A 12,144-nucleotide genomic window follows, 5' to 3' on the forward strand; every position below is an offset into this window, starting at 1 on the left:
GTTGTTCTTCCTCCAACTCCAGTGCTGGTCCATCCTCGCCTACATCTGGTTCTACTCCAGACGATATTCTCAACAAACTAAGACATTTAATAGACACTGCATCGAACAGGGACCAACACGAGAGTCAAACCACTGACCAGGAGAGCAGTAAAACCAGCACTCGCTGTAGTAGTCTGGCCAAATCACCAGGTGGTGGCAACAGCGATAAATCACCTGGTTTTAATTTCAGCGACAAGTCACCAGGGAGCAGCACTAATGACAGTCTAAATTTGGATAAGTCTTTGTGTGATTTAGACGCCACCTCAGCTGATGTAGAAGGTGCCACAGCTGATGTGGCAGATAAAATGAAGGTGTCTTGAAAACACTTCATAATTGAGAATTGAATGAAAAGATGTCTGTTGCTCTGCTGTGTTAACAAAGAATGATCTCTTCTCAAATGATGTTATCTGTTAATGAAGAGTGGATATCAGCTGACAGCTGATTGTTTGTTCTAGACAAAACTAATGAATTATGAGTAAGAGTACTAATTTATTTGATGGCAACAGTGCCGGCAGTTCCATTAGTTAAGGTTCAAGTTGTCTGATCACTGAACATTTCAGATAATAACCCATGTGTCTATTATGAAAAAGAAAAAAAAAACTCCATTACTGGCATATGAGCTAGTATACGAATTTTCATCTTGTTGAAAATGTGAATTCATCAGGAAGAGCAAAATCTGTCTGCATAGCCAACAAATAGATAGGAAAGGATTCAGTGTGGGCATTTAGAAGGGAGTAGCTGTATTTACATAGTCATTGATTTGTGAGAGATGTCTATTTCAGTAAGTGAAGTATGGCAAAGTAAATACAGTCTGACAGAATAGTCTACTTATGTAAAGATATTGGAATAGCTTGCTGCAGGGAAAGGATACATTCTCTAAATAGTAGTGCTGTAACTTGAGTTTTGCAAACAGTTGAGCTGCTGCATTTTGGCTAATTCTGATATTGGGACTTCATCGAATTGTTTGGCTGGGGCACTGTCCTCGGAAATCATCAAAAATGAAAGTGGAGAGGCAATGTCCCACTCATAATTGTGATACGTGTACCAAGTTAGTGTTGAAATGTAGTAGTTTTAACAGCCAGCATGATTAAATGGGAAGCATATAATTTAAAATCAGCCATTTCAAAAGTATGCCATTATACAGTTGACTGCCAAAGATACTTTTTTACAAACCAGTGTTAATTTCAAGTTTGTTGACTCTTTATTTGTGCCACGTTTTCAATTTTGTTACGTAGGATTTCCCAATATTTCCCCCAACTTCTTTTTTGCATTTATTTTTACTTACTAGTTTTGTTTCATCTAAGATGTTTTTTCCTGTGAATTGATTATTGAAAAGGTTTGTGTGCCTTTAAAGAGAGTGGATGTCCAAAACTGACACTATCATGAAGAATTCAACCTATGGGTTGCAATTTTTAAAATTATTTTTAATAGTCATTATAAGTTTATCACTCCATTTTGTTTGTTAAATATAATAATTTGTCAATGATTGTTCGAAAGTTTTTATACAGTACTTCATTTTATCTAATTTTTACAAATACATTATTGCAGTTGAGTTTTGTAGGTAAATCTCTAATGTACCCTTATTTTCTGAATGACTACATAAATCGTGTTCAAGGGGAAACCAACGAACAAATATAACAATCATTTGAAGATTAGGTGATGGAATTCTTAGGGACATCTTCCTTTTGTTAGTATTGTCCAAATAAGTGAAGTGTTATCTAGTGTTCCAAAAACATTTAGTAACATGGTGCAATGTCAAAAGTTCACAGTAACCACACTTTATAGTAATTTGTCATCAGTATTTTCATTAAGTTGCACTGCCCTTTTATCATCTTAGCACCATATTATGCTGAGTGACTTATTTCCAGTCTCAAGGTTTTTTTTTCTTGATGGGAACATTTGTAATCAGTTACCAAGCTATTCAGCACAAGAAATGTGTAACTGAATACAAGCATTTATGTAATTTCAAAAATTAGTTTATTTCAAATATGTACAATTGATTTACAGGTTCAGAGAAGCAAACAGTCAGACTGTGGCACTTGTATCATGTTATCCCTGGTAGCCTCATGTTGTACATTCGGTGGTAACGAAGGACTGGCGAGTTCTCTATCCTGATGAAAACCTTTCATCTCAAACATTCTTAACTTATGGTATCATTGCTTTAATTGTGATCAGCCAGAATTTCAAGTTTCACATTTGGCAAGGAAAACGCTAAGTGCCATAACAATTGTTAAACAATAAAATCGGTTAATTCTAAGAAAACTTGTTATTGGGTCATTTTGTAATATGTGTTAATTTGTTAATTTTATCTTGAACTTATTTAACTTCCCCATTAAGGTCAGTTTTGTTTACTAAGAAGTAATTAGGTAAAATAATTTCCAATAGGTAGCAAAAACATTTGATCAAAATAAACTGGCTTGGTGAGAGAAATCATTCTGATCTTGAATGTATGCCACATATTATACACAATGCCATGTTTTATGATTAAAATTATGAAGTTTCACACAAACAATTCATTTGCATAAACGAAACAAAAAAGTCAATAGACACAGCAGTATTGCCAAAAAGTTACACTAATGAAATCTATAATGTAGCCCGAATAATATAATTCATTCTAGAATATTTGAGAAAAAAAAGCTTAACACCCGAGTCAAACTGATGCTTCGTGAAATTAACTGGAAAACATAATTAGAAACCTTTAGAGTTAGTATTTGCATGCATAATATTTGTTTGCTGATTCAAAATATTAATCTTAATATGAATGGATTTGAGTAATGAATGGACTAGAGAGAACAGGATAACTTTATATTAATAAAAAAATACATACACCATAAAATAAAAAAGTGTAAATTGCGAATGGTATACACTGAAAACATAAGAGATGATTTTTCCCCATTGTCAATTCAGAAGAAATGATAAATCAACAATGTAAACATTGTATCTTGTTTGTGAAAAAAAAAAGAAAAAAAATTGAACTTGTCCGGTCACAAGCACCACTTATTTTTTAAGTTTCCAATATCACAGGCTGCAGTGTGTTTAAACAAACAGAATGCGTCAATTTTGTGTACCTTATACTACAGTACTGTAAAATTTGTAGTCACAACATCTTTAAATTATTAAGTATCTGGCCAGCTTTAACTGCTAAATTATGTATAATATAACATTAAAACTGGATTACTATTATAAGCAGTATCAAAAAAGCTGTGAAAAGAGCTATCACCAAATAATGCTGCAAACAGTTTGAAATGGGAGAGTAAAAGCCTTCATATCATCCCCTTTTTAATTGCAAGCAGCCCTTAATATATATATATATAGATAAATTTGCAAAATACTAAAATATGCAGTAACAGCTATATATAAAAAAATTAGAAATCTGGACCACAGGTATATACAATTTAGTTCTACAGGCTCCACGCCTGACCCGTGTGTTTTGGTAAGTAAAGCAGTAATAACTAGAAAACACTCACAGAGCGCAAATCCCCACCATAATTGATTAACTCCTGGATCACCACCAAAATCTAATCGATTTTAAACCCATTTCTGGCCTCTTGAAAATTTCATCAAAATCCATTCATAATTTTTTGAGTTGGCCTGTTAACTTTCCAACTCTTAAGATTGGCAGAGGTAATGCAATGAACCCTTAAAGTGAGATCCCTATACGTGGCTAAGGTAACAGTATTATATTACAAGTCTAAACTATTTTATCTGCCAATGAGGTTTGATTCAAGAGATTTTCACAGCAAAAACAACACTTCACTGGCTTCACAACAACTTAAATTTAGCATAAGTTGCTATAGATCTGTCTATTGACACTATAATTGTTTTCTAATATTATCTACTAGCTCATTACACTTACTGGCATATTTGTCTTATGGCCTTTTTATTTTAAAATTAATAATTTTGAATTAAAAGTCAAGTTATTTAATATTAATCAATAATTAAAGGTTCACTCTAATTACTTTAGTCGTTTGTAAGATGGACATTGTTATGTAGAAGAACCACAAGAAAATCAAAAAGATTCCACTGGCCATTTTAGGGCCAGCAGGCCCGCCAAGTTCTCCATTACTGAAAAACTTCAAGAACCTCCTGATAAGAATTAGTCCAATACAGAGTGTGGCGCAAATTGTGTAGATGATGACACTGAAGACAAGGTTCCCAGCTTGTACTTGAAATGACCCATTCTGAAATATAAAATACATCAATCATGCTGACTCTTATATTAAAGGTCCCTATAGTTAATTTAAAGCAAAACAAAAAATCTTTTGCAGTTAAGAAATGAACAAATGTGTCAGACAACGATGACAATGACAGGGACAGTTGCAGGTAACAAGAATATACACAGACAATACAATTTATATTTCTATAAACAAATTGAAAACCATAAAATAGGATCTTACATTGGCTGTATGGTAGATTGCAGCAATTAACCAAGGAAGTCCCAATCCAAGGAAAACATTAACTGAGTTACTCCCAGTAACATTTCCTATAGCATTGTCTGCATGCTTTTCTTGGGCTGCTGCTTGTTTGCTGGCAAACAGATCTGGGAGACTAGTTCCCAAGGCAACGAAGGTGATGGCAACAATTTCTTCTGGCATGCTGCACAGACAACCAAAAATACTTGCCAAATCACTGACAATGATCGTGACAATTCCAATCATGGCTAAAGCCATGAAGAAGGCTAGGAATCCACCAGCTATACTCACTGGGGCTACTATTGCAAAGATAATCTGAAAGTAAAACATGAAATTCAGTATCAAAATTTGTACATGAATTATGACCAATAAGAACAGCTCTAGATACCCTTTTAACTGGCACCTTAACAACAAGATTTGAAATTTTATATCACCAATTTCAGCGCCATTGAAACCCCAAACATCACCCAATTTAAAAAAAAAATAATAAAAGATCAAAGATCAATCAAAGATACGCACCTTAAACCCAAAAGACAAGAAATGCATTAAATAATCAAAAGATGTTGCATTTTCGATATCTCCTCCGTTGACATTCATGGCATTCTGGAATTGTTCTGCCCAGGTCTCTGTCTCTACACGCAGGGAATCAATGTTCAGGTTGGTCAGCTCTACCACTCTGCTCACCATACCATTGAATTCTGAAGGAAAGAAGTAGAGTGAGACGTTAAAGGTAAATAATTGGGATATTTTTCCAAAAATATTGAGCTAAATGAATATCAGATGCTTTCAACTTACCATCGTCGTTGACAAGAGTGATAATGGTTTTCTTGATCCTTCCTAGCTGTGCTCCTCCAGTAGGGTCAAATAATTCCACCTTAAAGCTTTCATCTTTTTCCATTTCCTAAAAAATAAGGGGCGATTTAAAAGCATACTCCTTTTGTTTTACGAAGGGTGTCATCTTTGTATTATGGCTGCAGTGTGTTTATTTGTTTTTTTATTCAAACCTATGGAATCATTTTGTAGATTCTCAGGGCATTAAGTTTTTGTTTTTCACATGATAGTTACTGTACCTAGGAAAATAGTAAATATTCAAAGAACAACCTATATTCAGTATCATGAAAGTCAGAATAAGGAATGTTCTTGAAACAAATTTAAACTTATAAGGTGAGAAGAAAAATTCTATCCCTGGTCAGTAATACAGTACAGGGGATGCAGTAAATGTAATCATAAATCAGTAACAACTTTCACTGAGACCATGGAAACATAGCTAAGATCGCAATACCTGGTCATCATATACAGTAATTTCCAGCATCTTGGTCACTTCCCCATGCTCAAATGTGAGAATTCCTTCACCTCCTTCGAAATCTTTCCCGCTCTTGGCATCCATGTCTTCTGTCCTCCAGGTGATGTTGACCTTTCCGTCTGCTCCATGAATTCGCTGGACAGGGATCATAGCCTTCCCAGCACTCTCCTTGAACAGGAAGCTGGGTTTTGCAAACTGAATGGTACCAGGCTCTGAAATAAATTTATCAGAAGGCAATTTAATAGAATAAGCAAAGTTATTATAATTGTAGAAATAATTGTAAGGAAAATATATCCAGCTGAGATATTTTTTAATGGCTACATATAAAACTGAGCAATATTTGGCTCTTAAAGCATATTTTAATTTAAAATTTATTTTTTAATTTTTCTTTTTTCTTTTAACTTTGTGGATAATTGAAGAGCTGATGGCTTCATTAATATTGGCATAGTTCAAACCCTTTTTCTTTGCTCTAATATGACACTACCTTGGATAACACTATCACTTGTAAATCACATGTAAATAAGTGAAATACAGATCAGGCTATCAAGCTGTAATTCACAATAGAGGTGTGATAAGCAGTGCAGAAAGATCCCTTTTCTTCTGAATGTGAACAATGTACAGTTGGCAAAAACAATGTTGCTACATAGATTTTGATCATATGCCAAGCTAAGGGAATTTGGGAAGGTTTGAATACATTCATCATGTCCAATGTGTAAAGGATATCAAAAACAACAATCAATTTTCCCCAGAACCTTTGAAACAGAGATGAGCTTAGGAAAATTGGGACGACTGAAGTACACTTATGTATGTGTAAATGATATCAAAGATGAGGATTAATTTTTCAAACAGCTTTTGATGGATTGCCATGTTTACCAAATTTGGGAAGATTAAAGCACACATATTCATATGTGCGAAGAACAACTAGCACAGATAACTAACAATTGCCAAATAGATTTGGATGAATTACCAAGCTAAGTATATCATCCTATATGTCTGTTGGTTTGGAGAAAAACACTTATAAACTGACAATTGATTACTTTAACACCCATTATCGATAGTTTTAATCTTCCAGGAATAAAGCCCTGTGCAACAGTATAGCAAATCAGGGGCGGATTTAGGGCGTCTTCTGGGTCTTCCGGAAGACGGTCAGATTTTCAAGTTTACATTGGTGGGTATCTAATTTTTTCTGTCGGAAGACGGTCAAAAATGAAGAACGGATCAACAAAGATAATTTGGAAGACTGTCAGGAAATAACTCTGCATCCGTCCCTGCAAATGATGTCATTTTTTTTGTCTCAGAATTTTCTCTTTTGATTCATAAAACCCTAGGAGTGCAACTATTTTCAAATTAGTATTATGCAACTATGGAAAAGGAATGCAAGACAGTATTTCATATTTAAACTCAAAAGATAGAGCAACTTGCAAATATGTCATCAAAATGCAAAATCATGCTTGACTTCACAGGTTGTCTGCTTCCTGCATACTCATCCATTTGCAATATCACTTGACTGTCACTCCATAACTGACCTCTTAATTCATTTAATTTTCAACAAGAGAACCTTTTCCTCATTCAGTACTCCCTAGAATTACTTCTGTTAATTGTTTGAATAAATTAAGCTGACAATGCATATATTTCTCACTATATGTGAGACTGTGTTCAGATCAATTTAAAGGTACCTGATCACATGCAATAAAACATGTCTCTTCCCGTGTCCAGATAACCCATCTGGAATACTATTCAAGGTTCAATAAGCATGCAATTGCGTGTGTTCCTTAAACTGTATCCAGCAAAACTGCATGGATATCCTATAGGGCATGTTATTTTAACCATGCCTGGCAAAACACAAGTGGGATATTTTCCACGAATAATTCAGAATACTTTGAAGAAACATAAAACAGAAGCGTACCTATAGCAACACCAGGAGATACAGCTATGTATTCATCCTATGATGCTGAGAATTTTTTCAAACATACTCAAACAGTCAGTGTCATCAATGCATTCATCAAATTCTATCAATTATATACATTTTTTTTCAAAATCCTAATTCATTAACTCACCATCATCATTAATAATAGTCACTTGGTTAATGGATTTTTTCCCAATGACTGCATTTTGGTCTGCGTCAAGAGAAAGTCTCACAAAGAAAGTTTCATCTGGTTCCCACTCATTATCATCAATGATTTCTATGTCAATGTATTTGGACGTCTCATTGGGTTCAAATACCATGGAAGTTTTGACGGGGATGTAATCTTTAGTAGCCTCTGCTGTGCCATCAATGGTTTCAACCCTGAAAAAGTGTAGAAAAAAAAGCTAAAAAAAAAAAAAAAAACATCAACTGATATACAAACTTACATGGCTACTAAAAGCAAAATAAAGAAAAATGCTTTACTCATAAGAAATTGCAAGGAAAACTAATGATTTCTGATGAAAAATTAGAGGGAAATTGAGATAGTCTAGGCTTGAATTTCAATTTATATAAAGGCACATTAGAAAACCTTCTTTTCAGCACCCCCAAGTGCACTACCGTCATGAATGACAAACAGTTGATCAACAGGCACCCATTTCCTTAGACTTCCTTAGGTAAAAATTAGAGGCTAGAGAGCAGACAAGTCCCTGCCATTTAACAAGATTGTCTGCGAGAATATGAAACTCCAGGTAAAATTAGGAAAAAACCGGCAGAAAATTGTATTTTCTTAGAACTACAGAGTATTTAAATGCCAGAAGAATTGATCATGTATATGTTTGCACCTGATGGCAACCCTCTGGCAAGAATCTCACAGATGATAATTTGGCTATATATTATTCAGTGTACAAAGAAGGATTTACAGTTTTTTTTTTTATCTTATGACATCTCTTTAAATATTTATAAAATCAATAACTTAAAACAATACTTTGTCCTATGTACATGAAAACTATTTTTGCATTGACATCACAGGATTAAGCTCCTGAATATAAAATACTCATTAAACCATTCCATTCATTTCAGTCACAAAATAATTATTAATGAAAATATTTAGAAATCATAACACTTGTCAATTTTATCTATACTCTGACTTCATGAATGAGAATAGGCATTACTTCTCATTGTATTATTGGTATATATATATATATGCAATGGAGAACGTTAATTAGTTTGTAAGATCAATACCTGGGGAAGGGCATCAACTGACAGCCCTAATGTTGTTGGTTACCAGACAATTCAGAATGCCGAGATGGTTAATCAATTATTCACAAGACTGCCAACGAACCCAGCCACTCATTGGAAAGAAATTACTATGGTTATGATACTTCCAAATTTAATTCTTAATCACCACAGTTTCTGGCATACAATTCCACACTCTTCTTACCACCACTTGCCACTTCTGATGAATTTTTAACATTGTGTTATTTTTCTTCTGAATTACATAGGTGAACTGCAGTATAGAAGACAATACAGGAATCTACGGGTTCCTCAAGCACCTATGAACACATGTTATTAGCATTCCATTTTCTATCATAGCATTTCCTGACTATTAAATGACAAAAAAGAAGTAAGCCCCCAGGGAGAGTAATTATTTTTTCAACATTTTTCATTTGAGAATACTTTGTAAGGGAAAAAAACTATTTCTTGCAGGCATAGCACCAGAGATGGGAATTATTTGTTTTTGTTTACTGACATGAAACGTATAATCTCTTTGCACCTGAGACAATCATTTGACTGAATAAGCTACACTTCTATCTCATTAGGGAATGAAGGCAATGGCCAGGAAAATAATCCTCATAGGGTCAAAAGCATCTCTCTATCTCTCTCAGCTGTGGTTGCACTATTTCATCCCTTTCTACAAAGAATTATTTTTTTGTGTTTAACTAGTTAGAGTTGCACTGACATGAATGCCAGAGAAATAGCTGATCATTTGGCTGGCGTATCTTTTAGTTGACATGGCAAATAATACACAGAGGATAAGAAGCATACCTCTTATCTGTTCACATGTTTTATCTTATTCCTATCTAAAATGAAAAAAAAAATCCACATATCTCATTTTAATTATACACCCTATATAAGTGCCTTAGCTATTTGAACAAAACTAATTTTCACAAAAATCATTATAGCATTATATCATTATAGCAACTATGCTCAGCAGTGTCTCATAACTAATTACTGTAAATAAACACATGTACAGTCATATATTTCATGATAAGCACTGTTTACCTCATCCAATCTACTTTCCAAAATTATAACATGGGCAGATTTAAATCACTGGGTGACTGGGCAGGAGTGCAGATAACAACTCAAGATCTTTTTCCATGGGAATCATCCAAGATAGCCCAAAAATCAAGTGGTATTCAGAACAGAATGAGGTCAGAAATAATGGCAGTCTATAAATTAGAATATATATTTTTCTAGTTTTTTTTTTTCTTTAGTTCTGCAGAATTACATTTTAAGCAAGACAGTACATATTTGCCATGCTTTGCGTGTGACTTTTGAATAGCTCTCTGAGGCTGTATTCCCAGAGCTTTTAGATCGATCTATCCCCGCGGGGAGTCTCACTACATTACTGTCAAATAATCCGGCTTAAATGTCCGTCCCGCCTACTACAAGCTGTAAGGGGGTAATTAACTTTCGTGTCCTCTCGGCTGACAGCTATTTAGCGTGAATGCCCAGGGAGTTAGGTCGATCTAAAGTAGATCGATCTAATCTCTGGAAATGGGGTCTGAGATGACATTCTAGTGCATGGAGCTTCAGCCTTATTGCTAAAAGGTTAGCTCTACCTTATGCAGATTTGGGTATCTTTCCTAGTCTTTTTGATGCCACGCAGCGCAGATAGCCTAGATTTAGATTATCTTGGATAATTCTAATTACAGTGTGCCAGTACCCATGTGCTAATTCCATTAGTGACTTGTTTTAAAAACAACCAACAAGAGATACTAGCTGAGACAACAACTGATCTATACAGTTAAAATTCTCTGCATGTGTCCGTGTGGGATAATACATACCACATGACCAGTACTGGCACATGCTTGGCAACAACCACACTCAGGTAAATGTTTGGAAAGCACCTGTTTAAACTTGGACCAGTATACTCCAGAAAAAAATCCAACACATGGCTTAACAGCTGAATAAGTTGAATTATTAGTAAGACACTACTACTTGTCATAAATCCAAATTTACAAACAAATAAATAAATAAATAAATAAATAAATAAATAAATAAATAAATAAATCCTCCTTTTATGTAATGCAAAAGATAATGCAATTAAATTTTCAAGGATATAAGGTTGTATTCCCTAACAAATAATGCTCATTCTCCCTAGACGTATAAATGCTTGCCTTATGCACATATGGTCCCTAAATGAAGAAAAAAATTCTGCATAAAATATTGGTGCCACGGGATATTTTTTCAGACAAATGAATTCTGCAAAAAAATACACAGATACACATTAAAAGATATGAATATTCCATCTGTGAGTGCTTACTAGAAACATATCCCATTACCTGATTAATAGTAACTTCCACCATGATGATCCATTGATAACAAAATCTATCAACACCAAATTGTGATCCCTAATTTCCTTTTTCAATAAACTACTGCAAAAAGATAATGTCTTGGAGTAATTTTCTCTAGAGAACTAATTGATCTTTATTCTACAACTGTCTTTGAAGTTTTCACCAAATACTTGAATGAATTTCACTAATATCAATGCATTCATTTTTTTTTATGTTGGGTCCCATTGTTATCCAGCATTGCTTAAAATTAAACACACATCTACAGAGTGTCTATACAACAAAGCCCAAAATGGATTTGATTATACTCTGCTAGATCCGTTTCCCTCTCAAACACGCAAGAGAAGATGTGATCAATGCTAGAGAAAAAACTCCACAAATAGCAACTGCATCCTATTAAACAAGACTGATAAATTGCATTCTGATGAATTTTGGGGATCAAATTTATAGCCAAATGCAGCAGCCAAAAGAACTACTGCACAGACATGCACATCAACTGTTCTAAGTGCGTTACAAAAGTACAAAAATACTATTTGCAACATTCATTTAAGTATCAAATTGCAATAAACAGACATACTAGTATGACTATCTATGACTGGTTATCTCATGCATCCCAGACCAAGATTACCAGAGATGAGAGAACAGTAAAACATTTTTCAGGATAAAGCATACTATCCCATCACTTTGTAGCCATAGTAATAATCAATAATATACATTAGAATGGTAAAAATAACCATCAAAAAGTGTGGGTGGATTCAAAAGCCCAATTCAGGAATCATCTTTTCTGAAGAAGCAGACATGTAGCCCACATTTACGTTTAGCTGACATGAAAGGACTGGATCAATAAATGTTCCTGTTTCTAAAATGATTGCTATCTCAATTCCACAATATTGTAATAGTACATGTAGT

General features: G+C 34.2%; 2 protein-coding genes across 15 annotated transcripts in view; one reads left to right on the top strand and one right to left on the bottom strand.

Annotated features, from left to right (window-relative positions):
• The window catches only part of LOC106156246 (inositol hexakisphosphate and diphosphoinositol-pentakisphosphate kinase 2), a 33,446-nt gene extending 31,145 nt beyond the window's left edge, over window positions 1–2,301 (top strand). For all 8 annotated transcript variants that reach the window (XM_013531412.2, XM_013531411.2, XM_013531410.2 and 5 more), the window contains one exon: window positions 1–2,301. In XM_013531412.2, coding sequence (XP_013386866.2) covers window positions 1–359 — 359 coding nt within the window. In that variant the 3' untranslated portion in view covers window positions 360–2,301.
• LOC106156248 (sodium/calcium exchanger 1) overlaps window positions 1,994–12,144 on the bottom strand; it is a 26,656-nt gene continuing 16,505 nt past the window's right edge. For all 7 annotated transcript variants that reach the window (XM_013531422.3, XM_013531424.3, XM_013531431.3 and 4 more), the window contains 6 exons: window positions 7,812–8,041; window positions 5,734–5,966; window positions 5,247–5,352; window positions 4,971–5,149; window positions 4,437–4,766; window positions 1,994–4,220 (listed from right to left, as the gene is read on the bottom strand). In XM_013531422.3, the coding sequence (XP_013386876.2) occupies window positions 3,978–4,220; window positions 4,437–4,766; window positions 4,971–5,149; window positions 5,247–5,352; window positions 5,734–5,966; window positions 7,812–8,041 (1,321 nt within the window). In that variant the 3' untranslated portion in view covers window positions 1,994–3,977. The remainder of the gene's footprint in view (window positions 4,221–4,436; window positions 4,767–4,970; window positions 5,150–5,246; window positions 5,353–5,733; window positions 5,967–7,811; window positions 8,042–12,144) is intronic.

The sequence above is a fragment of the Lingula anatina genome, chromosome 2 (assembly GCF_051362555.1).
Source record: "Lingula anatina isolate TDL-2025a chromosome 2, LinAna3.0, whole genome shotgun sequence".
Classification (NCBI taxonomy): domain Eukaryota; kingdom Metazoa; phylum Brachiopoda; class Lingulata; order Lingulida; family Lingulidae; genus Lingula; species Lingula anatina.